A 27,477-nucleotide genomic window follows, 5' to 3' on the forward strand; every position below is an offset into this window, starting at 1 on the left:
AGGCGGACTATGTTGGTGGAGGGATAGATCAGAAATGCGGAGTAAGTGAGAGGAGTAGAGGCGAATATTGTAGGGTTTGATTAAGAGGATGAGTGAGGCGGCTTTCATGAGGCGGAGATTGAGACGACGAGTTATAAGGAAGTAGGGTTTGTAAGTGAGCCTTTATATTTTATGCTTAAGACTTGGGTTTATGTGGGTTGACTGGTGTATGAGCTATTTTTTTATTGCTTCTATTTGTTTGTTTGACCCATCTGACACGATCCGACATTTATGTGTTTGGTTCATTTGAAGGACATCCTATCGAGCTCAGCAAAAGTGTTATAAACATGTGTTAACAGCCACTATATAACATGGGTTAACACGGGTTTACAATTATCATTATTATAAAAGAAATAGAGTATAAAATATTCATATATATCTATTAACATTTTTTTATATTAAAACATTATATTAATGTCCCTAAAAACATACCCGTGTAAATAGGTCGGTTTCAAATTAAAAAAAATCATTTTCTTGTCTTCAAGAAAAATAGGTCGTCGGTTTCATTGCAAATGTTGTGGGTTTCTCTGTGTGCAGCTTCATAGCAATTTAAAGAAGCAAACTCAAGTTCTTACAAAAGTTAACCTCTTTATCCATCACACCAATGTCGACCAAGGAGAAAATCATCAAGCCAGGTCTGATTTCGATACATCTTTTCTTCTATTTTCGATATGCATGAGGTTGATTAGTTGTAATTTGTTTGTTATGTGAGAAATTTCATCCATATTATACTTCAATTTTCTATTTTCAATAACAATCTTGACACAAAGTTCGGATTCCTTATCTTTCTTCTCCTCTTCCCAAATCCACTCACCACCCATGTCCCAAAACTTGATGATCGTTTGATAAAGCGATTAATTCTACAGCTGTCCGATAGTCCGGGGTTTTGGGGAAAACGGGTGACGGGTGTGATGCAAGCGCCTTGAGAGAGAGGAGCAGTGGAATCAAGGCATTTGGGAAACTAATCAAACGTACAAGAGCTTTCTGGGAAACAAGGGGTATCAACGAAGGGGACTGGTTGGTATTCAATTCTTGGAAGTAACTCTCGTCGGATTCCTTATCTTTCTTCTCCTCCTCATTCTGCATTTGCTACACACCTTTTTAATCATGCTATTGGCGTCCCCCATTTATTTCTGAATTCTGATAGAGAACAAGGCCGATTAGGATTTTCTAGAATTGATATTCCGGTTTGTTATTTCATCAATTGAACTCTCGTCGTCGCAGCCCTTCTATTTTTATCTTCAATCAGCTATTTATTGCCATGTCTATGAGTAAAGCCAACCCCCCTGTCTGTAATGTCATTACTCTCTATTATCAGCCAGCTTCAACTGTCCGGTCACTACTGCCCCGATATGCATTCCATTGGTATTCTTGCCAAGTGTTATTGCTCCTTGGGCCGTCTTGATTCTGCCTTATCTCTTCTGGGTAGGAACCTTAAGCTTGGCTATCTACCTAATATTGTATTGTCGTTGTCACTACCTTACTCAATGGCCTAATTGATTCTCATAAGTTGGACTACGCTCTCAAATTATTAGATAAAACCGTCAACCTTGAGATGTTGTAAATAGATTTAATTAAGAAGCTACATAATGTGGTTCCTTTTATCACAGATCTTTTTGCCATACCACCACGATGATCATTTCAGCCTTGCTGTGGTAAATATGGTTGCTAAGTGTCTCAGTCCGAGTGTTCAGTACTTGGACAAATATTCACTATGCAACTCCGAAAGTAGCTATAATATTGCTGAAACAGTGGTATGTTTTAATTTATGACTAATTAACTATACATCTTTAATCTCTGAGTTTTTAAAATATATTACGTGTTGACTTATTGTATCTTTTGAAGCATGATGAAATGAGTACCTTTCTCGAGGCAATAAACCATCCCAAAGCGAGTGAAGTCTCGAGATAGTTGAGTTTGATTGGATGGTTAATGAGAACAAGGACCCTAGAGTTTACGTTATACTCCGTATATTTTATGAAGCAATTTGATGGAAGCCCCAACCTTACTCTGTTAAAAGAGGTATCTTTTTGTTTTTCCGATGACACAATACTAATGACATTTGTTAATTACAGGAGTTGCAATAGCCATATTAATAGTATATATTTTTGTAGTCCCTCGGAAGGCGTCTATATCGGGCATCGGTTTGTGCAGGACTTTTACATGTGACATGAACAATATTAGAAGCCACGTCCTAGAGAAAGTCGTTGAATTCACTCACGGAAAGCAGAATACGATAACTGGTAGAGAAACAAAAGAAAAGTAATCGACAAGAGTTGGTAGCTGCAACAAAAAGTCACGAAGAGGAATGAAGATATGATGTCAATCAAGCGTGTCTATTTATTAAATTATTTTGCTCAAGTGTATAACGTTGTTGTTTGGTTTTATGTCATGAACACTAATGTTTTTCTTCAAACACTTCTTTATAGTTTTGTCAAATGATAGAACTAGCTTTTTTTTTTTTTAACTTAGAAGGTTGTGTTTTTAAAGTAAAACTAATAGTAATACTCCGTACTAAATATTCTAAGTTAAGATGTTGAGTGCACTACTTAATACTCCGTACAAGTTTTGGAGTTAAAAAGATCATGAAACATAAGCTGAACTGCTGAAGAAGATGCTTAGTATCTTATGTATTACGTATAAGATATATTTCTAACTCAGCAAGTCATGTGTACATATTCAACTAGACGAACTACTACAATGCTACATGACATGGAGAATAATGAAGTCATATATCAAATGCCGCAACATGAGTAAAAATAAAAGTGTCAATTTCAATTTTAAATGTATGGTTCTTTACATAGACTAAGAAGATGAAGGTTTCATACGAGGATTAAGCTTTTAATTCAATATGTTTTCATCACATATTTAATACCCGGTTTTGAAATTAAAAAACTTCAATAGTCAACAAGTACATGTAATAAGAAATGTGGTACTTCATACAAAATATTTTTTTTTTGAAAAAACGAAATCGAAATAAATTAATATCCAAATGAGATGTTGATTTGGAGTAAAAGGTTCCAAACTCCAATTGTGATGCTGAGTTAGAACTTCGATTCTCCGATTAAAGTGACCATTGATTCTCTTGCTTCTTCTTTTTGTGATAGAATCGTGTAGTATCATCCAACACTTTTGGCACACTTTCTCATCACTTGCCAACTCAGGTTTTTGATATGCTTCAGTGGTGACAGTCGTGGAACCTATTTGGTTTTTAAAGTAAATTAGTAGATTGTCTTTGATATGCTTTAGTGGTATCGTGGAACATATTTGGTTTTCAAAGTAGAAAATTAGTAGACTGTTAAGTTTGTAAAGTAAATGTTTAAGTTTTCAAAGTAAAAGTATTTCACCCGAGTGTAAAACTAATTTAACATATAAGTATATAACGCTGAGTTTTAGACCTAAAAGGTTAGTTTTTCATATAAACTAGAATGTACTAAATTTAAGTTGTCGACATAGTTTTAACGTAAAACGCTAAGTTTCAAGATTTCACAAGTTAAAACTAAGCTAAAAAATGTCCAATTCTCAACTTTGACTTTAGTTTTCTCTGTGTTTAGCCTATATTTAAGAGTGCATAACGTGTTAAATGACTTTAGAACTTAAAAAGTTCAGCTTTCTACATAAAACTATCCAATTCTTAGCTATGTTAGCCGGCAAATATTAACTCAAGAAAATAAGTAGAACATTAAGTTTTTAAAGTAAAAGTTCACATTTTCAAAGTAAAAGTATTTCACCTTGAGCTTAGAACTTAAAAGACTGAGTTTTCAGTTTAGTACATAAAAGCTAGCCAATTCTTACCCATATTAGGAGGCAAGTATTAAATCAAGAAGATAAATAGAACTTAACTTTATAAAGTAAAAGTTAAAGTTCTTACAGTAAAAGTATTTCATTCTACTCTAAAATGGATTTAACGGATAACCTTGAGTTTGAGACCTAAAAGGGAAGGTTTTCACATAAAACTAGAAAGTACTATTGTAAGCAAGTTTTCAATATAAACGACTAGGTTTCAAGATCACACAAATTACAATTAAGCTAATTAAAAGGACAAGTTCTCAACTTTAATCGTTGTGTATAAGTGTATTCACCCTATAATTAAGAGTGACATAACATGTAATTTGACTTTCGAATTTAAAAACGTCAATTTTGTACATAAAACTAGCCAACTCTGAACTATGTTACTCAGTCGTCCATTATTATATATATGAAGAAAGTAGAATGTGAAGTTTCTAAAGTAAAAGTGGTAGTTTTCAATTCAATGAAATCAATAAACAACCAATTAAACAAGCAGATTGTTAACTGAACCTATTGATTGATAGACGCCTGCTTCACTTCAACTTGGCTTTCATCATTCTTCATGGGCATTGATTGATCAACATTAACACTTTGTAGTTCCTGGACCTCACACATCGTCTTCTCCAATCTGATATTTTACCTACAAATATGCTTAATCTTCCTTTAGATGCTTCTGATCTACAAATTGGATTATTGAGTAATTCACTTGTTGCAACCAGATGATGAAAATCTCAATTTTTCCCCCCCTTCTCTCACGCGCTTAGTCGCTTATCAAAACTGCTCAAAAGTAGGAAAAGCAAGGCTCTGTTTGGCAAAACTACTCCGAAAAAGGTAATTGAAACACGAAAAGGTAATAAAAACCGAAAAACTAATCAAACTCGAAAAGGTAACTAATAAGGTAATTTGAAAAGTAGGAGTGATAAGAATCGTTTATATAAAAATGTGTTTGACAAACTAGCTGAAAATGTAGCTGATTTTGGTAAAATGACGTAAAAGGATATGAAAATTATTTAATATTATAGAATAAAGGGGTACAAAATGAAAAATAAGTCTACTTGATGTAGCATTTCATTTCAGGTACCTTATTTGACAAAATAAGCTACTTGCCAAACACCTGCAAAAAAATCAGGTAGCTGAAATTTTGGTCAAATAAACTACTTTGGTCAAATAAGTTACCTGAAGTGTCGTGCCAAACGGACGGCTCCGTTTGGCAAGGCATTTCAGGTACCTGATTTGGTCAAAGTAACTTATTTAACCAAAATTTCAGGTACCTTATTTTTTTTGTAGGCGTTTGGCAAATAGCTTATTTAACTAAATAAGCTACCTGAAATGAAATGCTACCTAGGGTAACATTTGAGATTTCAGGTACCTGATTTGGTTTGATTTTCCGTTTTTACCCTTTAAATCTATACTATTAAATAATTATCATATCATTTTACGTCATTTCATCAAAATCAGTTACCTTTTCAGTTAGTTTGCCAAACATTTTTTTATATAATCAGCTACCTTATCAGTTCATAATTTTCAGCTACCTATATCAGTTACATTTTCAGGTTTCAGTTACCTTTTCAGTTTTTAGCTACCTTTTCAGTTAATTTACCAAAGAGAGCCTATTCCTCTATTTCTATTCTACTAAAACATTGTTAGTGAAGGGTACGAAATAAATCAGATTTATTTTCGATCAAAAGTACTATGTAAAATCCTCGGTTTTCCTCTTCCTCTATCCCATAGGTAGAGCGTTTGAATCAATAGAGAACCTTTTATTCTGCATGAATCGATTACATTCCAATTCCTTCCCGATACCTCCCAAGGAAAATCCCGAATTGGATCATCCAAAATTGACGGGTTAGTGTGAGCTTATCCATGCGGTTATGCACTCTTCGAATAGGAATCCATTCTCTTATTGGGCCCGTCCTATATTATAGAACGGTCATATAGGAGAGTATTATTATTATTATTATTATTATTATTATTTTTTTTTTTTTTTTTTTTATTATAAAATGCGCGCAGCTTTCATTATAATAAAAATAATAATAATAATAATAATTCACAAAACTAAGTCTAGTAAAAATGTAAGCGGCCACCCGAGCTCCCGCATCCTGAGATATCGAGAATTAGGGAACTAATCAAATCAAATTAGGGAACTAATCAACCAACGATCTAACCTAGGGTTTCTGGAATCTTTTCTACATTAAATTATTCAAAAATTTGGTAATGAATTTGATAGTAAATCAGTGAATTTACACTGATTCGAAATGCATGATTATCAAATCGGCGATCTTCCGGGGTAATTTAAGTTTTCGAAATTTGTTTATAGTTTTAATATAACAGGAATCTTGAAGATGGAGGTTGATTCTTCATCTTCATCAATGGAGAACGAGAAAGATTCTACTTCGACTACGACTACGACAATGACGACAAATTCGTTGTCGTCTTCTCCGGCGGTGGGGGAGGTGGTGTTGGGGCCGAGGTGTGCGCCGCCGTATACGGTGGTGAATGCGGTGATAGAGAAGGAGGAGGATGGTCCAGGGCCGCGGTGTGGGCATACATTGACGGCGGTACCGGCAGTTGGTGAGCAAGGGAGTAGTGGTTATATTGGACCAAGGTTGATTCTTTTCGGTGGCGCTACCGCTCTTGAAGGGAATTCTGCGGCTGCTGGTACTCCGTCGTCTGCTGGAAGTGCTGGCATTAGTACGTTACTTGCTTATGTGATCGTATTTCTGCTTTTTTGGTTGGATTTTGGGTTGTAGGTTTAAATGCTATTCAAAACCCTAATTTTGATGTGTAGTTTGTGGAAGGAAATCAAAGTTAGGGTTAGTTTATGTATTGGATTTGTTTTGTGAATGATGCAACATTTCTACTTGTTAGGAATAACGCAACTAGTTTATAGAAGAGTAATTCTACTGGGTTTCGGGTTTGGTTAGATAGTAAAGTTGAATGAATATACGTTTAGTTGCTGTTCAAAACCCTAGTTTTAATGTGTAGTTTGTAGAAGAGGAAATCAAAGTTTGGGTTGGTTTGTGTTTATGTTTTGGATTTATTTTGTGACTCATGCAGGGTTTCCACTAGTCAGGAATAAGGCCGCGTTGTCATTGAGTGGTTAATTGCTATTCTTGTTGCTGTACAGGATCTTTGATGTAAATAAGGAAGTTACATAAACTAGTTCTTTGGGTAATCTAGTGTTCAGTTCAGTTTAGATCTTAGGAACCGGACGGAATTGTCAGTTCTAGCTATTATGATGTTTCTACTCTTGGATGAATTTAGAAGTGTTGGCATGAGTACGTTATACTTGCTCATTTTTCGTATTTCTTGTTTTTGCTATGATTTTCGTTTTGATGTTTAGTTTGTAGAAGAGGAAATGGTGGTTAGGGTTGGTTTTTGTCTTGTGACTGATGCTGGGTTTCTACTACTCAGGAGTAAGGCTGTGTTGTCGGGATATCAAGTGGTTTATTGCTATTCTTGTTGCTACACAGGAATTTTGGTATAAATAAGGAAGTTGCATAAATGTTATTTAGTTCTTTGAGTAATCTAGCCTGCACACTTTAGATCTTAGGAACTGGGCGGAATTGATAGTCGTAACTATTATGTTGTTACGGCTCTTGGATGAATTTAGAAGTGGTGGTATTAGTACATTACTTGCTTATTTGCTCACATTTCTGTTTTCCCCCCTTCTGCTAGGATTTTGGTTTGTTGTAGGTTTAAATGCTGTTGAAAACCCTAGTTTTGATGTGTAGTTTGTAGAAGAGGAAATCGAAATTAGGGTTGGTCTGTGACTCTGTGTTTTGGAATTGTTTTGTGACTGATGCAAGCTTTCTACTAGTCAAGATCAAGGCTTTGCTGTCGGATATTCACTGGGTTATTGCTATTCTTGTTGATGTACACGAATTTTGGTGTAAATAAGGAAGTTGCATTAATGTTATTATTTATTGGAGTAATCTAGTGTTCAGTTTAGATCTTAGGAACTGAACGGAGTTGGTAAATATAAGTATTATGATGTTTCAACTCTTTGATGATTTAGAAGTGCTAGCATTAGTTACTTGCTCATTTGTTAACATTTCTGCTTTTTGCTAGGATTTTTTGTTTGTTGTAGGTTTAGTTACTGTTCAAAACCCTAATTTTAATGTTTACTTTGTAGAAGAGGATATCAAAGTTAGGGTTGGTTTGTGTTTTGGTTTTGTTTTGTGAATGATGCAGGTTTTCTAATAGTAGGAGTAAGGCTTTGTTGTCGTATATGGACTGTTTTTTGTTATTCTCGTGGGTACAGAAAATCAAATAGCGAAGTTGCTTAAATATGTGTTTAGTTCTTCACCTCTTCTAGTAATCTTGTGGGTTTTTGTTTCTAAAAATTGAGTAAATCGACTGTGGTTTTGTTATTCTTGCTAGTGTACTGGGGTTTTATTATTCTTACTGCTGTATAGAGGTTTTGGTTGCGATAATGAAGTTGCTTAAATATGTGTTTAGTTCTATGCGTAATCTTGCGGTGAGGTCAACATCTATGTTAGGGACTGGACGAAAGTGGTAGTTTTTGCTATTGTGACGCTTTGACTCTTTGAATGAATTAATTAGAGGTCACGGGTTTAAGTCCTTGAAGCAGCCTCTTGCCAAAATGACAAGGGAAGGCTTGCCCCTATTACACCCTTGTGGTGGGACCCTTCGCCGGACCCTCGCCTTGCGCCATCGTGCACCGGGCAGCCCTTTTTATGCACCAAAGATTGTGATTCTTTTTCCAAAATTGAGTATTTTAGCACTTAGGGTGTTCTACTGATGAGGATTTTAGAGTCTATTGACCAGTGGTTGCAGATCCACTCCTTAACTAATCTGGTTGTAATATTTATGCCGTGGCGCTGGTAAGGGTTTAATAACCCTATTATCTTTCGTTTGTGTGTAAAGTTTGCATTTTTGATATGTGTGTGCTTTTCTTTTGTTGGTATAGTCTTGTGTTGAACTCTTGATCTGTCTAACAGCCAACACAGTCTGAGTGAGGGAATGGGCCTCCAGTTTGGAGGCGCCATCTCAGCCCAGAATTACATATATTGTATGGTGCCTGTAGCTGACAGTAATGTGTTGCGTAGCACAATGGTCATTGGTGCTCGTCGCGAATGATCCATCCTGGGATTGACTAGCTACTTTCTGCGCTGCTTTTATTCCCACCCATGTGTTTGATGTTTATCTCTGTCGTGTTAGAGTATTTTGATAATTTTTCTGTTAAATATTGTTTTTTAGTTTCACAATGTGTGCTAAAATTTTAAAAAAATAGGGAGGTGAATTAGTTGTAATAATACCCATATAGGCCTTTTATGAAATAATGACACATACATAATTAATCAATAAAATTCTATCGATAAAATTATGTGCATTTTGAGAATATCAGTCTCAATATGGGCGAGAATTTTATTTTTTTTAACTCGTAATATGTAGTGGTTGGATGTGTAGCTTAAAACTAAATTAGGACGTCTAGTTATTCTAGCATCGGTACTTTTACGTATTTTAGGGCCTAGTTTCCACATTTTAGCACAGGGCCTTCTGAAAGTGTAAGACAACCCTGGTCGACCTTAACATCAGAAGTTGTTATTGAGAGTCTATTGTGATTGAAATTGCATTTCTTTCTATTGCAGGGCTTGCAGGTGCTACAGCTGATATTCACTGTTATGATGTGTTAACAAATAGATGGTCTAGGTAAGCTAAGTTCCCTAAATTCTCTTTTAAAATAATCTTCGTTGACTGCTGGTTGTTTGATTATTTATTGGAAAAGAAAATAAGATAAGAGCGATCGTATGAACCAATCTGTAGGATTACTCCAATCGGGGAGCCTCCCACACCAAGAGCAGCTCATGTTGCCACTGCTGTTGGTACCATGGTGGTTATTCAGGTTGGTAATTGTAGCAGCTTGAATCAATATGATGATGTCTGCTAGTCACTGATACAGTCGATGTGTGAATACTGACTGCGACAGCATCTAACAGGGTGGGATTGGTCCTGCTGGTTTGTCTGCTGAGGACCTACATGTTCTTGACCTTACACAGCAAAAACCACGATGGCATAGGTTTGCTGCCTTCGGTATTTACTATTAATTTTATTTTTCTAAGGGGATAAACATTTTTACTTTTTCGTTGTGGGTTAGGTGGTTGATATGGGGAGTTTATGCTTGTTGGCCGGGACATGTTGGTATCTTATATAACTAACATTGTTATCACTTAAATAGGGTGGTTGTTCAATGCCCTGGGCCTGGTCCACGTTATGGGCATGTAATGGCCCTTGTGGGACAAAGATACCTTATGTGCATTGGCGGTAATGATGGTGAGTTTATTAACTATTGTTTGTTTTTCTTTGAGGTATTTGTTTAATGTGCTCTATGTCAAGTGATCGCTGTAACCTGATACGGATGGATGTCAAAATGGTTGGTTCTGTAGGAAAGCGGCCTCTGGCTGATGTTTGGGCACTGGATACTGCAGCAAAACCTTATGAATGGAGGAAATTGGAACCTGAAGGTGAAGGCCCACCTCCATTCATGTAAGATTCCTCTGCATTCTGATGAAATGTTCTGTTATTGTTTTTATTATTCATCTCTTTTCATCAGGCTGGTACATTTCTTAAGAATTGCGGAAATATTTTTTCAGTCCTAATTTAATAGTTGCTGATAGATTGCTTCACATTTTCTTACTTCTTTCAGAGAGGGCAACTCTGCGGCTCTGTTTTCTTAGGTTTATTTATCTGTTGTTCAATCCGTATCATTTTACTTTTATGATGCTGAGCTGTACAGAGTTACTGCGATACTCTCTTGTTTTGTCTAACTATTCGTTGCTGTTTACTTTGGTCTGTGGAGACTTCTGTGTTGACATGGGTCTGTTCTTACATTGGTCAGGTATGCAACCGCAAGTGCACGTTCTGATGGTCTTCTTCTACTCTGCGGAGGGAGGGACGCAAACAGTGTGGTGAGCTACTTCAGAGCTGGTTTATGTTTCTTCTTATCACCACTCTTTGGCATAGTATTAAATTAAATCTACAGCCCGACTCCGAAACCTAACCGTTTTATAAAGTATTTGAAGATCACATCGACCACATCTTGTCGCTTTTTAAGGCGATATTGGCTTCATTTAGCGGGATTAGGCTGCAACTGGCGACCGCAACAGAAAGTTCATATGATCTCTTTTTTTTTTTCCACAGTGAAGATCAAAACATGTGATTCTCGAATATATGGAGTAATAATAATTTATGCAAGGATGTGATGTTTGCATATGACATTATGACCTCCTGTCTTCTATTTTACCAGTTTCTCTTAAAGGCTTACACTAGGCTAGCTGTAAATATTGCAAATTTTACTCAACTTGAAGAGACAACCTTTTTTACATGAATTTCTTTTCTTGCATATAATCACATCACATGTCGTGTTGTTTTATCCGACACATTAGGCTTTGCTATTGTTTTATAAGTCCTTCTGAAATTGGTAAATGCTTATAAATGGTTGTGGATCTTTTATAATTATGTGAGGGTGAAAGCTGTATTTATGCGTTTTCGATGTGTTTGTGTCAAACGCTATTTTGGCTGGTTTGGGTAAATCATGTTTCGTAAAACACTAGTTGAATATTTCAATTGAGGCATCATACTTCTTAAAGTGTTGAGTTTTGTGCTTGATTTATATCTTAATGTTGATTTTTTGTTTCCATGTTTTTGTACAGCCATTGGCAAGTGCATATGGTCTTGCTAAGCATAGAGATGGCAGGTGGGAATGGGCAATAGCTCCTGGAGTTTCACCGTCGTCTAGATATCAACATGCTGCGGTGGGTTTCATCTTCAGCAGAGGATCTAATTATGTACGCACCCAGTTTTTAACGACAGTTATTTACAGGTATTTGTCAATGCACGGCTGCATGTTTCCGGTGGTGCACTTGGTGGAGGGCGTATAGTGGAAGATTCATCCAGCGTAGCAGGTACATTTTATCGTAGTTGCTAGTTTACTCTGGTTTAAAATTATTGTGTTGCTTTTGATGAGTGAGAGTTGTTAGGTCTCAATCGTGTTATTTATTTATGAGTGGTTATGTCTAAAGGATTAAAGCGGGTAAGTTCTAAACCATATGTTGTTTGTGAACCTTTCACACTAGTACTGGTTTAAGCTGTGGAAGAGATAAAGCATTGTCCACTTTGTCTTATTTGCCGAAATTACTTGATTTGGCAATTGTCCATGTTTCTGTTAGAAATTATGAACTGCGTTGTCGTCCATGTGTCTTCTGTGCTTTCATCAACAGATTGTTTTCTCTACCCGTTCAATTTTGGTACTGTTTTGTTCTCATTAAAACAGGTGCATTTTTTTTCCATTTCCATTGCAGTATTGGATACCGCAGCGGGAGTTTGGTGTGATACAAAATCAGTGGTCACTACCCCAAGGACGGGTCGTTACAGTGCTGATGCTTCTGGTGGAGACGCTTCAGTTGAGTTAACAAGGCGGTGCAGACACGCAGCTGCTGCAGTAGGCGACTTGATATTCATTTATGGCGGTTTACGTGGTGGTGAGACATTATTTATTTAACTATACGCATCAGGATCAAACAGACAGAGAAGTTACTGATTGTGCTGGATTGTACATTTTATCGAGCTGAACTTGAATTTTCGTTCTTGATCGCTAAACTTGTAGATTTTACTAAATTTACTCCAATATTGGGACCTATATGAAAATGTATGTTGAGGTTGTAAGTGTTACAGAATCGATATATATCAGCTTTTTTATAGCGAGATATTGTAGTGATAGGCTGTGTTACCGAATTCTCCAAGAACCCGGTGAATTGCAAATGTATTCCAGCATATTCTATAATGATGCTAACTTGATGTCTAGATATCAAACACTATTTAAGAGCGTATCCTGCATCGGATGTGGCTTATTGTATCTTATCAGTTAACCATGGCGATAAGTTGGAATTACAACCTGAACTAAACTGAATAAAACCGAACTAAAATATTAATCTATGAATAGAACTGATAAGAAAGTAACAGCATAAGATTAGAATGAAAACAATTCATGTGAAAAGGTCTTGGAAAGTTTATACCCTTTTGTGAGGTGGGATGGTGGAAGCTGCATGCCTTGAATGTTTAAGTGACTTAAAGATTGATTGATGCAGGGGTGCTTCTTGATGGTTTACTAGTAGCTGAAGATCTTGCAGCTGCTGAAACCACAACTGCAGCTTCACATGCGGCAGCGGCAGCGGCAGCTGCTTCCAACACACCACCAGGAAGATATAGTTTTGCTGACGACAGAACAACAGAGAGTGATTCCGAAGCAGTTCCTGATGGTGCGGTTGTGCTTGGGAACCCTGTTGCTCCTCCAGTAAATGGTGATATGTACACTGATATAAGCCATGAAAATGCCATGATGCAAGGAACACGGTAAGCTTCTTGTCAAATATACATCGATAAGTCCGCATTACATCAGTGTTGCAATGTTTATACTTGCAAATTAAGAGAAAAACTGACAATAAGAAGTACTTGAAGGAGGCTCAGCAAAGGGGTTGAGTATTTGGTTGAAGCATCAGCAGCAGAGGCAGAGGCTATCATTTCTACATTAGCTGCTGCTAAAGCTCGGCAAGTTAATGGTGAAGTAGAAGTGCCTAATAGGGACCGTGGTTTTGAGGCCGAATCTAGTGGGAAGCAAATACCAAGTATGATCAAGCCTGATGCTTCTGCACAGCTCAGTACCCCGCCTCCTGGGGTCCGGCTCCATCACCGAGCTGTTAGTAGAATCTTCTGCTTAGCATTAAATAATGTATTCTGGGTCAAATGCAGCAGTCTGTAGCATTTGGCATATAAACGTTACTTAGCATTTAAAGAGAAAAACTCTTGTTAGTCTTCTTGACCATTGGTTTATGGTCAGATTGTGAGGTCTCAAAGATCAAGACAAAATGGTAAGGTTTAGAAAAAAAGAGAGGGTAGTTGTGATCCACAAGTTTTAAACCCGTACTAGTCTGACAAATACCTTCATGGCAAGAATATGGTAGCTTCCTACACATGTTCTTTATGGAGTTCAATAGTTGAACTAGATTATTTAAGGAGTTGGTACTTAACAACAACAAAGCCCTTGGTCCCAATATAGTTTGGGGTCGGCTGTCGAATAATTTTTTTTTTCCAATTTCGGCAGAGCTGTGTGCATGACTTACTGTTTTATATTCTTCTTGCATTTGCAGGTTGTTGTAGCTGCAGAAACCGGTGGTGCGTTAGGTGGCATGGCCAGATCATTTTCTATTGACCAGTTTGAGAATGAAGGTCGGCGTGTCAGTTATGGAACACCAGAAAATGCTACGGCAGCTAGGAAACTGTTAGATCGGCAGATGTCGATCAATAGCATTCCGAAAAAGGTTTGTAGATCTTATCATGATGTTGTAGTGTCGAAAATGTATTTCAGCAATTACCTACCACTAGGCACTAGTCTTAAGCCCGTGCAAACTTGCACAGGTTTACTTATTTAAAATTTAAATTCAAATATAGTTTTAAAAAAATATATACATATAGTATTTTTGTACCATATACTCTCTTACTTCAAATGAATTTCATACGTTTGATTCAAAATATATCTCACATATATTAAAAAAATGTATGAAATTCATTTGAATTGATAAGACTAATAGGGAAAAATATAGCTAACAATTTCCGTCACTTAAAATTCTCTTTTCTATGTTTGATTAATTTGATCATATTAATATTCACGTTATTCGTAATTGATTCGAATTGTAATAATGTATGAATTTCGTTAATTATGTATTCTTAATTATTTAGATAATTTAATTTTAATTATAATAATATATTAGTTTTCTTAGTTATGTCTTTGTTACTTTATTAAGTTAATAAATCAGTTTTTTTGTTTTATTAATGTATCTGATTTTTATTTTTAAATTTGTAAATTATTTTTTTATTTGTCACTCCATATTTTATCATAACATCGGTAAGGGTTAATTAATCCGATAATGTTAATCATATAAATTTATGATTCAAGTTATCAATACTACAACAACAACAACAACAACAACAACAACAACAACAGAGCCTTAATCCCAAAATAATTTGGGGTCGGCTGACATGAATCATCCTTTAGAACCGTCCATGGGTGAACGCACCCCTCAAAATGCGAATAGAAAAGGGAAAAATGGAAAACAAAAGGGAGAGCGAAATGTAATACAAAGTCCAGGTAAACTTACAGGTTTTAAAATCGAATTCCGGATTTCTTTTATAAAAATTTAAAATTTAAATCGAGAATAAAGATTAAAACGATTTTGAAAACTGAAAATGAATTAAGGATCCGGAATGCCTTAAAAGTAAACCAAGTAAAATATATAAGAAAGTGGTTGATATAAAAGGTGTAATAAAGGAAAGAAGGACAAATAATTTTTTTTAAAAATTAAATAAAAACACTAAATATGTAAAAAAAAAACATCAAATACTAAAAATCCACATGTATCATTTCCCTCCATTATGCCCTCTCCGTCACCATACTCTCTCTCAAGCCCCATAAATCACTCTCAACCATGTCTGTCTCGGTCTCCCTCGACCCCTAGGGACCTTTTCTGTTCTCCAAGTCTCCGGCCTCGGTGCGTCCATAGGTCTCCTTCTCACATGGCCAAACCATCTTAGTCGATTTTCCATCATCTTGTCCTCTATTGGCGCCACTTTTACCTTTTCCCTAATCACCTCATTCCTTAATCTATCTTTCCTTGTATGTCCGCACATCCACTTCAACATACGCATCTCCACAACACTCATCTTTTGAATGTGACAATGTTTCATGGCCTAACACTCGAAACCGTAAAGTAAGGGAGGCCTAACTGCCGTGCGATAAAATTTTTCGTTTAATCTTTGGGGCATATCTTTATCGCATAAAACCCTGAAGCACTCTATTCCATTTCAACCATACCGCTTTAATTCTGTGAGCCACATCTCCGTCTAACTCCCCATCTTTTTGAATAATAGATCCTAGATATCTGAAAAAATATGACCCCTTAACAACATTCCCATCGAAAATAATACTCCCCGCCTCAGTCGATCTCGACCCCATCGACTCCCGCCAGACACCTCAAATACTCGGTCTTACTCCTGCTCAACCTAAACCCACGAGTCTCTAAATTATGCCTCCACAATTCCAACTTTCTCTCCACCCCCTCTTTCGTCTCATCAATCAACACAATATCATTCGCAAACATCATACACCAACTTGCACTAGCCCCCTCATACATGTCCTTTATGAGGTCAATATGTTTTCGAGACACACCCTTTCTCGCCAAAGCCCACCAAAGTACTTCTCTTGGTACCCTATCATATGCCTTTTCCAAATCAATAAAACCATATGCAAGTCCTTCTTCTTGTCCCGATGGTGTTCCATCAACTGTCTTATGATAAAAATCGCATCCATAGTCGATCTCCCGGGCATAAATCCAAATTGGTTATCCGAGATGTCTACACATCTCTTAAGCCTTTGCTCGATTATCCACTTCCATAACTTCATCGTATGACTCATAAGTTTAAATCCTCGATAATTGGAATACTCTTGAACATCACCTTTGTTCTTGTACAAAGGGACAAGAGTGTTTCTCCTCCAAGCTAATGGCATCTTGTTGCTCCTCCAAATCTTGTTGAAGAGCATGGTTACCCATTCGATTCCTTTCTCCCCAAAGCACCTCCAAACTTCTATGGGTATACTATACGGTCCCTCTGCTTTCTTTGACCCCATCTTCCTTAACGCCTTTCTAACTTCACTCTTTTGTATTCTACGCACAAATTCCCGATTAACCATGCTTTGTGTTACTTCTACATCCCCAAAACGTTGCTCCTAATATCCATTGAATAAAGTATCAAAGTAAGAACTCCATCTAGCCTTTATTTCGTTATCCTGAACCAGAACCTTGTCGTCCATATCTTTCACACATCTAACTCTCCCAATATCCGTCTTTCGGTCTCTTATGCGAGCCAGTTTATAGATATCCTTCTCTCCTTCTCTTGTGTCCAACCTCGCATACACTTCTTTGTTAACTTTTGTCCTCGCATCCCGTACTGCCTTTTTAGCGGCTCGTCTAGCCTCCTTGTACTTTTCAAAGTTCTCATGCATTTCCCAAAAACCTTATAGCATTCATGTTTTGTCTTTATTGCTTGTCTCACCTCATCGTTCCACCAAGATGTGTCCTTACTTGATGGTCTATTTCCTTTAGATTCTCCTAACACCTCCCTCGCCAAATCCTTTACAACATGCTCCAATTTATCCCACGTTGCATCAATATCTTTCTCCTTGCAATCCGACCAAATATCACTACTTCCGATCTTATCCAAAAACGCTTGTTGGTTTTTCCCTTGTAGCTTCCACCACTTGATTCGTGCCTCACCGATTATCTTTCTCTTCCTCAAGTCTCTCTTACCCCGAAAATCAAGCACCACTAGTCTATGTTGTGTTGCCGCACTTTCCCCGGCAATGACCTTGTAATCGGTGTACTCTTTCCTCCACACATTCCTTACCAAAAGGAAGTCAATTTGACTAGCATTTCCTCCACTCCTATAAGTCACCAAATGAGAATGTCTTTTCTCGAACAAAGTGTTCATTATACCCAAGTCATATGCCAAAGCAAAATCTAATACTTCCTCCCAGTCACTATAATGTTCCCTCTTTCCCAAAACGGATTATTCAAGTAATGTTCCCCTTTCTATTTTTAGAAACTTTCACTCTTATTTTATTCATTTCTCTCTCCTATCACCAAACCCCACACAACTCTTTTACTCCTATTTTATTACTTTCCTTTATGTTTTGGCCCCACAATTCTTTATTTAACTACTAATAATTCATCCCTCTCTCCTACCACCAACCCCACACAACTCTTTTACTTATATTGTAATACTTTTCCTTAAGTATCGTGCCCATATCAAAGGGGAACATTATAACGACCGGGAGGGAGTATGTCACTTCCTGCTTCATTTCTCTCCTCGAACCCAAACCCCCATGAATGCCACCACCAATGATCAATTTCTCTCCAATAGGGACTCGTTCTACAACCTCTTCCAGATCTTCCTAGAAGGCTCGTCGAAAAGAAGCATCCAATCCTACTTGAGGTGTGTAAGCACTTATAACAGTCAAGCACCTCATCCCCGACTACAAGCTTAATGCTCATAATCCTGTCACTCTTTCTCGATACTTCTACCACATCATCGATGTAATCTTTATCAATGACATTACCCACTCCATTACGACTTTTGTCTTTACCCGTGTACCAAAGTTTATAACCCCAAGGCGCTATCACCCTTGCTTTATCTCCGACACACTTCGTCTCTTGTAGACACATTATATGCACTATCCTCCTTTTCATAACCTCCCCTACCTCGGCTAATCTCCCTGTTAAAGAGCCAACATTCCAAGTACCAAAACGTAAACTACTACCCTTCCTAAAGTCATGCCCTGATTTCTTTACCCACTCTTGACCATGCTTCCTGGATCCAAACCTATTTGACACCACACCCATACTTCGAGGTGGCGCGCCGCTTTCGGGCGACGACCTAACAACCCTTCCATAATTTTCACTACACCCGGGTCTAGAAGATGTAGCGCACCCTTGCCTATTTGACACCACCCCCATGTGTAAAGATGGCGCGTCGCTTCGGACGATGACCTAGCAACCCTCACATACTTTTCACTACACCCGGGTCTAAAAAGTACGCGCTTCGGAGGAGACGCCTCAACGATGTTCAAATTCCGATTAATGTCCATAAAATGTGACTAAGTTTTTATGCTGGCTGCCACAGACCTACGCAACCCTCCTCCTTTATCCGGGCGGGACCGGCAGTGAATGCCCGAAAACACTCACATGTGGAGTTATTCAAGTTATCAATGAGATAAAAATTTGGTCATTTATACTGAATTAATTAACCTAAGAGGAGTGAAGTTCAATTGAGTCCACCATATTTTTTGAGTCCTCTTCTCAAGCCACACATTACCTATGTAACTTTTGACTTTTAATGATTTACTGAGTGTAACTTTAATGCTTTACGAGTGTAACTTTGATTTATGAGTGTAACTTTGATGCTTTACAACTGTAACTTTGATTTATGAGTGCAACTTCGATTTACGAGGGTAACTTTGATTATGAGCGTAACTATGGTATTTTATGAGTGTAACTTTGGCCTTTTACGAGTGTAACTTTATACCACACTCTCCCCCGCAACCACCAACCACCACCACCAACTTGCCAGCCATCCACGACCCAACCACTACCACCTTGCTGGCCCCACCAATCACCACACCCAACCACCGGAGCACCACTAGCCCCACACCCCCTCTATCTCCAAACCCACCTTCTTCCGTTCTCCTTTCTCGCCTAACCACCACCACCCCCCCAACCACCACAACTAACCCACCCACCTCACCTTTGCCCCAAAACCGCAGCAACCACCACCACCACCACGAGCCAACAACCAGCAACGACAACCGCGGACGAGCGACGGATTTTAGAGGAAAGCCGGGATTTTCAAAATTTGAATTTTGAAAAGAGGATGGCGCGGGACAAGTGACGAAGAGAGGACGGCGACGTGTGAGTGGTGGCCGACGAGGGGATGTATGAGGTGAGTGGTGGTTGGTGGTCGCTCGCCTACGGGCTAGGGGAAGACGAAAGGATGAAGAAGAAGAAAAGGGAAGAGGAGGAATAAGAAAGGAGAGAGAAAGGCGGTGGTGGGGAGGTCGCTTGACGTAAGTACACGTGAAGAGGCCGGCGTCGGAGGTGTTGGTGTGGTGGTGATTGTGGTGGTAGTGGTGACGGTGGTGGGTGGTGTTGTGTGTATGGTGGGAGGAAGAGAGAGAGAGGTGAGAGAATGGGTGAGGGAGAATGTGAATGATTTAGGGAGTAATTTTTTTCTTTTAAGCATTTATTTTGGTCCACAAAAGTTCCTCTAATCTAAGCCCTCCATTCCTCCTCCTAGATCTAATCCTAACCCTTCATTCTCTTCTTCCAATATGAGGACTCATGGACTCAATGGTTTGGGGTGGACTCAATTGATCTCTTCTCAAACTAGGATACAATATATCATATCATTTATTAACAACAATCCTATCATATACTCCTAAACAAATTAATTGCTCAAAGAAAAGAACGTGGGTTAGGCTCTTTTCCTAATGGTATGTTTTTTCCTTAATTTATGATAGCCTATCATAATCCCTTAAAAGATTTAGCTTTTATAGATAGAGGATGAATCCTGTATTTGGCGTACATCTTATCATCTTATTGACAGCACACTGCATCTTGAATTTCCTTTTGGTTCATTTCACGCAGAATGAACCTGACTTTTGATTTTTTTTGAAAGCTCTATGCTGCTTGGAATTTATTCAATATTTACAGTTTTGTTCTATGCTTGGACATTGCTCCTCTTTGCAAATTTTTGACGTCCATATGCTTGGAATTTCAGTTTTATTCTTACTTTGCAGTTCGAACACTGTAACACGATGGGCACTATAATACTCCCTATATATTTGGTTGTGCCTTGAGATTGTATTGGATTTTACTCTCCAAAAGTTTCAGATATCATACCATTGCCTTTTGTCGTAGGTTATTGCACATCTTTTGAAGCCTCGTGGCTGGAAGCCTTCTGTTTGCCGCCAATTTTTCATGGACTGCAATGATATAGCAGAACTCTGTGATAGTTCTGAACGGATTTTCGCTAGTGAACCAAGTGTCATTCAACTGCGGGCTCCTATAAAAATCTTTGGTGATTTACATGGACAATTTGGGGATCTTATGCGACTTTTTGATGAATATGGGGCTCCATCTACAGCTGGAGATATATCGTAAGTGATGACTTTGCTTTTGCGTCTCACTGTATCCGGTTGAAATGTAGTTTTGTAAAACAAGAAGCGGCCTTGTTAAGAACAAACTCAGTGGTTGTGACAAAATTCTATGACCTCTTAAAACTGTAAAAAAAAGTGTAACAATTCAACAAAATCAAGTTGAACAAGATATTGAAATCTACCTGGTGTGTCCTCATATAGCTATATTTAATTATAATTAGGATAAATTGATAACTTATACCTCCTATAATACACTTTTTTAAATTTTATACCTAGAATAAATTTTTTTCAAAACTTATACCAAATATCTCTATTTCTTTTATACTTCATACCAAATTTCGGAAATTGACGATTCTACCCTTATTATTAACCAATCACCACCCATTCCCAACCAAATTAGTCCCCTTTCCCAGATTAGCCCAACTCCCCCCGAACCATCTCCTCCCTCCAACAACACCACCATTGGTGCCTCCATCACCGCACACCACCATCCTATCCCACCTTCCATCACCATTAACATCAAACACCACCATTTTCATCCCTCTTATCAATCTCCACCACTGCTAAAACCACGACCATCTTCCATTACCACCACTCATAATCATTGCCACCATCAACCACAACCGCCATCGACCACCTCACCTTACACCAGACCGTATAAAACCAACAAAATAATTAAAATAAAACATAATAACCTGAGGAAATTTACGAAGAGGAGAGTTATTAAACTTGCAATGGTTACCAAATTTATAAAACGAATTGTAAATGTAATCGTTTTTGAATGAGAATTTGATTGTGGTGGAGTTGAATTAGGGAACAAAAATTGTGTTTTTCGGAGTGGAGAGAAGGATATGTGAGATCGTCTTTAATGAAATTATGGGAATTTGATTGTGGTGGAGGCAGATTAAGGATGGCAGTGTTCATCATTGTTGATGGTGGAGTAGATGTCAGAGTGGTGGTAGTATGCAAGGTTAGTGCTGATGACGTGGGAGGATCGGGTTCGGCGACAAATGTTGTGAGGTAAGTTTTGTGGTGGGATGACGGATGGGGTGATTTTGGTGGAATTGTGGGGATACGGGGTGCTGGATTTAATGGGGGGTTGGGAAGGGGTGGTGAATTGGTGATAAGTTAAATAGTTAGGGTAATATGGTCAATTTCAGAAATTTGGCATGATGTATAAAAGAAATAGAGATATTTGGTATAAGTTTTGAAAAAAAATCATTCTAGGTATAAAATTTGAAAAAGTGGATTATAGGAGGTATAAGTTATCAATTTACCCCAATTATCATTAACCAGTAAATATTTGCTACTTTGTATGGGACCTTTTATTTTTATCATCTTGTAGGAATTATTATAATATTATTTATCAAACTACATCTTATTTTCCATTGACAATGAAGCCAAAAGCTTATTCTCTTCCCGAGTGAGTAAGTTTTACTCTATCCGTCCCAGTTATTTCTTAACGTATTCTATTTATGAGTGTCCCAATAAATTCTATACATTTCCGTTCTAAGCATATCTTTAGCTTGTCACATAACCTAAGATCCCTTGCAAATCCCATGTGCAAGTGAGCCCTGTAGAAGTAGAAGAGGAAAAGTAAGGGTAATTTTGTACATTTGCTTCATAGCTTGGACTTTGTGCAATAAGCAAACGTAAGGAATCCAATGGGACAGTGAGAGTACTATAAAAGATGAGCAAATAAAGCTAAATTCCGCACCAATTTTTTTCCACTTTATATTATTATGATATATATACCAGCTAGGTTGCACTAAAACGGACACGGACACGGACACGGATATGGACACAACACGTACACGTGACACGACATCCCGTGAAATTAAGGACACGGGACACGTTATTTAAATTTAATAAAATATTATTTTATAATTATAAACTTTCGATTTTATTTTTATAAAAGTATTTGATATTAAATTTAAATAAGTGAAAGTAAAACTTGCCCTTGATTATAACTCATTTTCATTTTCATCCAAACGCATCTTCTAATCGACAACTCATTTCTCGTTTAAAGAACATCATATACCCCAAATGATATTCAAATGTCATGGACACGAGTCGGACACGACCTAAATACCATGGACACGCGTCGGACACGTGCCCGAATAAATGTAGAAAGTTAGACACGGCTTTATAGGTGTCCGACACGTTTCGGTCTGTGTCCGAGGAGTGTCGGTGTCGGACACGGGACGACTGATTATGAGAAGTGTCCGTGCAACCTAGTATCCAATGCTATTTTCACTATGGGTCTTGTGCAAGTAGTCCATCTATGTTTTCATGGCTAAGGCTGTGTTAGCCAGCGTCCTTACCTATGCTGTAGGCAAGGCTATTTGAGGCATTTGGTAATGTTGTAGAGAAGTAATCCTTGCTAGAATTGCATGAATAGCCTGTTTAACAACATTAACCCCATTCTCCAAAAGTTTTCACCCTAGCGAAGTTAGGCGAAGGATGTATCTAGCCCTATTCTTTTGTTAACATAGAAAGAGGTTGTAGATGCTGCTACTCTTCATACACCGTAACAAAGTGCATATATGTTACTATGTTAGTGAGCTATTTTGTTTTATGAATGGGTTTCTGTTTTGTATTTTCTATGCTGATACTACTACAAAACATGTCAGATACATAGATTATCTTTTCCTAGGAGACTATGTTGACCGGGGTCAACATAGCTTGGAAACCATTTCGCTTCTACTTGCTTTGAAGGTAATGATATTTCATGGTCATCTCTCTTACCTTTTTCACTCATCTTTTAGCGTTTGGATATAACAGATGTTTACCTGTACACATGTTATCTGTTGTGCTCCTTTCAGGTTGAATATCCACACAATGTGCATCTAATTCGAGGGAATCATGAAGCTGCAGATATCAACGCTCTTTTTGGCTTCAGGATTGAATGCATTGAGCGTATGGTATGCTACATAAACATACATATTGAGCTAATAAAGTACTGTGAATTTGCTTGATGGTTATATCCGGGCAGACTAGGATGTTAATTTGGGTTCTGAACAGGGTGAAAGAGATGGAATCTGGGCATGGCATCGGTTTAACCGATTGTTCAATTGGCTTCCCTTGGCTGCCCTTATTGAGAAGAAAATTATATGTATGCATGGTGGGATTGGGCGATCAATTAACCATGTGGACCAGATTGAGAGCATTCAGCGTCCCATTACAATGGACGCCGGCTCTATCGTTCTCATGGATTTGTTATGGTTAGATCCATTTGTGTCTATTGTTCAATTTTCTTCTTTGACAGATTTAATCTGTAGAGGGCATAAGAGAAATCTGAATCCGTGCAGGTCAGATCCAACAGAAAATGACAGTGTAGAAGGACTTCGCCCAAATGCTAGAGGTCCAGGTTTAGTAACGTTTGGGGTGAGTGATCTATCATGTGAACAGCTATCTCTTCTCTACTCACGCCATGCCAGTTGCATGCTGAGGCTATTACCTCTATTCAAATCTAATATTGTGGGTGCTTTCATGGTAGTTTAAGTTTGAGAGTTGGTCTGAAATCGTTTGTCACAGCTTGATCTTGGTCACTGCGATGCTTATTGCTAATGTTGATGCCGTCTCAAATGCGGCCACAATAGTTTATTTAGATGGAATTTATATAAACGTCTTTTGTTTTCGGCTTTTTGGAAAAGGAGGGGGTAGTCTGCATATGATATTGAGATATTCTCTTTTTCCACAATCAGCAGCTTAGCTTGGATAGGGATAAACATGAGGGAGGGAAAGTAGCGAGAGAGGTTGGAGATTCATTGGGTATAATGTGACTCTCATTTTCTCTTCCCTCTACCATGTATATCTAATTGAGGGGTGTATTCTCTCTTTCACTCTAAATCCTCTTCTATTGCATTCCTTCTTTGCTTAGCTTGTTTCCATTTAAATTAGTATCCAGTATCCAAACAAAGTCTTAAATTTCCCTCATTACTCATAAATGTGACGGTTATTCTCGGCGTGAGGCAGTGTGAGCTTTGTGCCGTCGGTTATCTAAGGACGTTTAAGAAAGCTACATATTGCTTTAGACTTGTTTGACTTTGTTCGTGATCATATGGCAACACAGGATTTGGGCGTCTTCAATATTATTAAGGGAAATGATAAATACAACCCAATGGGTTGTATTTAAGCATTTAATATCCTTCTAAATTTGGTATTAATTTAGAAATTTGGGAATAAATTACATGAATCAATGTAATCTTTGCTTGATGTTCATGCTCTTGTTCCTTTTCATTAGACTGGTTTGATTTAGTTGGCGATTGTACCTCATCATAGGGTTTTGGCGTTCTCAATGGTTTTAATGGGCGGCGGCAGCATCTTTGTTTGATGTACTTTTCCTTTTTTTTTTTTTGGGTAAGCTGTTTATTGTCTATCTTAGTTTAGTGCAATGTTTGACAGTGAGCGTTGTCTTATATTGCAGCCAGATCGTGTTATGGAATTTTGCAACAATAATGACCTTCAGTTGATAGTACGTGCACATGAATGTGTCATGGACGGTTTTGAACGCTTTGCTCAAGGGCATTTAATTACATTATTTTCGGCCACCAATTACTGCGGTATGTGCAAGCTATCCTCTCTAAAGTTTCTTTGTTTGTAATCTTGTGCAAGTGCTCTCTGAAATCAACCAGCGTGTTAAAAGCATTGAACCTTTCTATTTTTTAGGTACTGCAAATAATGCAGGTGCTATCCTGGTGTTGGGTAGGGATCTTGTGGTGGTTCCAAAACTCATTCATCCTCTGCCGCCAGCCATTTCATCTCCAGAAACATCACCAGAGCACCATATAGAAGATACATGGATGCAGGTATGGTGTTTCACACTTTGCTCGTTTTGCTCGGTGCTATATGCTCTTTCGTTTTATTTGGCACATAGAGTACAGAGCAACTTTACCCTGTATGAAAATGGACACTGCGCCTTGTAGGGTAAAGGTGGTAGTTGTACTCATCCCGACCGCCTGTGCTAACAAGAAGTTTTGGGAGATAGTCTCACACTAACATGTAGTAGCATAGGGTGAGACATATCATATGTGAGATGGGTTCTACATTCCTACAAGTTAGAGACACAATATCCATAATCAGTTGGTCTCTCTTCAGACGGGCCATTTTGGTCTTAAATAATAAGATGAGATTTTGTAACCATTTTACAGCCAAATGTGACCACTATTGAAAAACAAGTTACCATAAGCGGTAACATTGGCTGTACCAATGTATGTGATTATATTTAACCATAAAATGGTCACATGTGCCTGTCTGAAGCTTCAAACGAAAAGTGGCCGTTTGAAACAAGAATTTGCGTAGTGCCAATCTGTGGTATAAAATGCATACTCTGCTACTTCACAAAAAGCATAGACAGTTTAATGAGTCATTTTGCATATTTTTGTCTTTTTCCAAAGCTAAAGATAGGTGAGTCAGGAAGCTCCAGTGTCAGATTAACTAGCATTGTTATTTGCAGGAACTAAATGTAAATCGACCGCCTACACCAACTAGAGGTTGTCCTCAAGTTGCTAATGACAAGGGTTCCCTTGCTTGGATTTAATAGAAACTGTATGGTTAGCTCTACTCATCTCGTATCAAAATTTGAACCCAGAGTTGGGCATTTCGTATAGCCAGCTGCTGTATATAGAATATCCAAACTCATCAACTTCTCAGAAATTGAAGATTGAGGACTGCCTTATAGGTTGACCACACGTGTGAAGGTCTTTGGTGAGGGAAAGTATGGGTGTGGGATTGAAAGCCTTATGGAGCACAGCACGAGTCGACCTTTGTACATTGATCAGATACACGGGTAGAAGTCAAGAGTGGGTATATCTTAGGTCAATAGTTCCGAGTATTCATTTGGTCAGTGCGCTTTAATTGCCCCCCTCCCCCTTTTTTGTAGGGTGTAATCTTAATTCTTATACAAGTCGAGTTTGCGCTTATGATGAGGCAACATTATTTATCTTTCGCGAGATGTCTCTGTATAATAGAGTTGATGCATTGTGTAATATTGTTATTCTCTTACTTCTTTGCCACCCCTGTAATTTTTTCATTTAGTGTGTTGGAAGAGTGAAAAATCACTGATTTTTTTTTGGCGATGGTCTTATTTAGAGCATTAGTGGCTTACACTTGGGACAGACATGTAATTGTCGTCTTAACGTCATTTCTTCCTGTTCTTTCTCTATACTTGCCGTTATTTCTCTGTACTTGTTGATAAGCAAGAAATCCCAGAATGGTGAGCTGGTCATTTGTACTGGGGCAGTTCGGCACTTACCCGAGTTACCTCGGAATGGCAAAATCTGGTATGATCTCTGAATTATTCTTTAAAACGGTGTCATGATTATTGAGTATGAATCTTTGTCAAAAAAGAATATCGAGTATGAATGACCCGTCCAATAATAAATAACCTGTACATATTACAATTTTATTTTAACTATAGTTCATTTTTGTTTACGTAATGATAATTGACATTGTTATTTATCATGTTCTCAGATTAAATCTTACAGTAATATAAATAGGATCATTTATGGTGTTGTAGCCTTCACAAATGGGAAACTAGGAGTAAGGACCTAATCAGTGGGAGGATTGAGTACTATTGTACAACTCCTTTTACCTTTTTTATTCTTTGTGAAGAGTGCTTTAATCAAAGGTAAACAAATTATCTGGACGGAGAGTGATAAAGATGAAATATGACTAAATAATCATTTTTATTTTTAAAATATTATGAAAACATAGCGGTTTTACGGTTTACATATAACTAAAGGTCTAGAAAATACAGGAAAAGAAAAACATTTCTTCATTTGGGTCAATAGTTGTCATTGTTAGAATTTTGTAACAGAATAAAACAATGATGATTATTCAAATCAAAATGTCTTGTTTGT

At 37.7% G+C, this 27,477-nt stretch overlaps 1 protein-coding gene and 1 long non-coding RNA gene across 3 annotated transcripts; both read left to right on the forward strand.

Moving 5' to 3' along the window:
- Window positions 1–492: 492 nt before the first annotated feature.
- On the forward strand, window positions 493–2,478 carry LOC141634147 (uncharacterized). Its single transcript, XR_012538897.1, has 4 exons — window positions 493–674; window positions 1,650–1,793; window positions 1,885–2,061; window positions 2,154–2,478. It is a non-coding gene; the product is annotated as an uncharacterized LOC141634147 (long non-coding RNA).
- Window positions 2,479–5,952: 3,474 nt separating this feature from the next.
- LOC141627449 (serine/threonine-protein phosphatase BSL3-like) lies at window positions 5,953–26,688 on the forward strand. 2 transcript variants are annotated; one of them, XM_074440721.1, is made up of 21 exons: window positions 5,953–6,519; window positions 9,444–9,504; window positions 9,619–9,697; window positions 9,792–9,871; window positions 10,031–10,125; window positions 10,239–10,338; window positions 10,691–10,760; window positions 11,505–11,606; window positions 11,675–11,756; window positions 12,153–12,332; window positions 12,939–13,203; window positions 13,309–13,546; window positions 13,998–14,168; window positions 20,376–20,614; window positions 23,248–23,332; window positions 23,440–23,538; window positions 23,639–23,838; window positions 23,926–24,001; window positions 25,044–25,179; window positions 25,286–25,425; window positions 26,073–26,688. In XM_074440721.1, exons 1-21 carry the CDS (start codon window positions 6,171–6,173, stop codon window positions 26,154–26,156), a joined length of 2,931 nt encoding a protein of 976 aa, XP_074296822.1. In that variant the 5' UTR covers window positions 5,953–6,170; the 3' UTR covers window positions 26,157–26,688. The 2 variants fall into 2 exon arrangements, with proteins under 2 accessions (XP_074296822.1, XP_074296823.1); XM_074440722.1 differs by having other exon boundaries at window positions 5,979–6,519; window positions 13,318–13,546.
- Window positions 26,689–27,477: the final 789 nt, after the last annotated feature.

The sequence above is a fragment of the Silene latifolia genome, chromosome Y, assembly GCF_048544455.1.
Source record: "Silene latifolia isolate original U9 population chromosome Y, ASM4854445v1, whole genome shotgun sequence".
NCBI lineage: Eukaryota > Viridiplantae > Streptophyta > Magnoliopsida > Caryophyllales > Caryophyllaceae > Silene > Silene latifolia.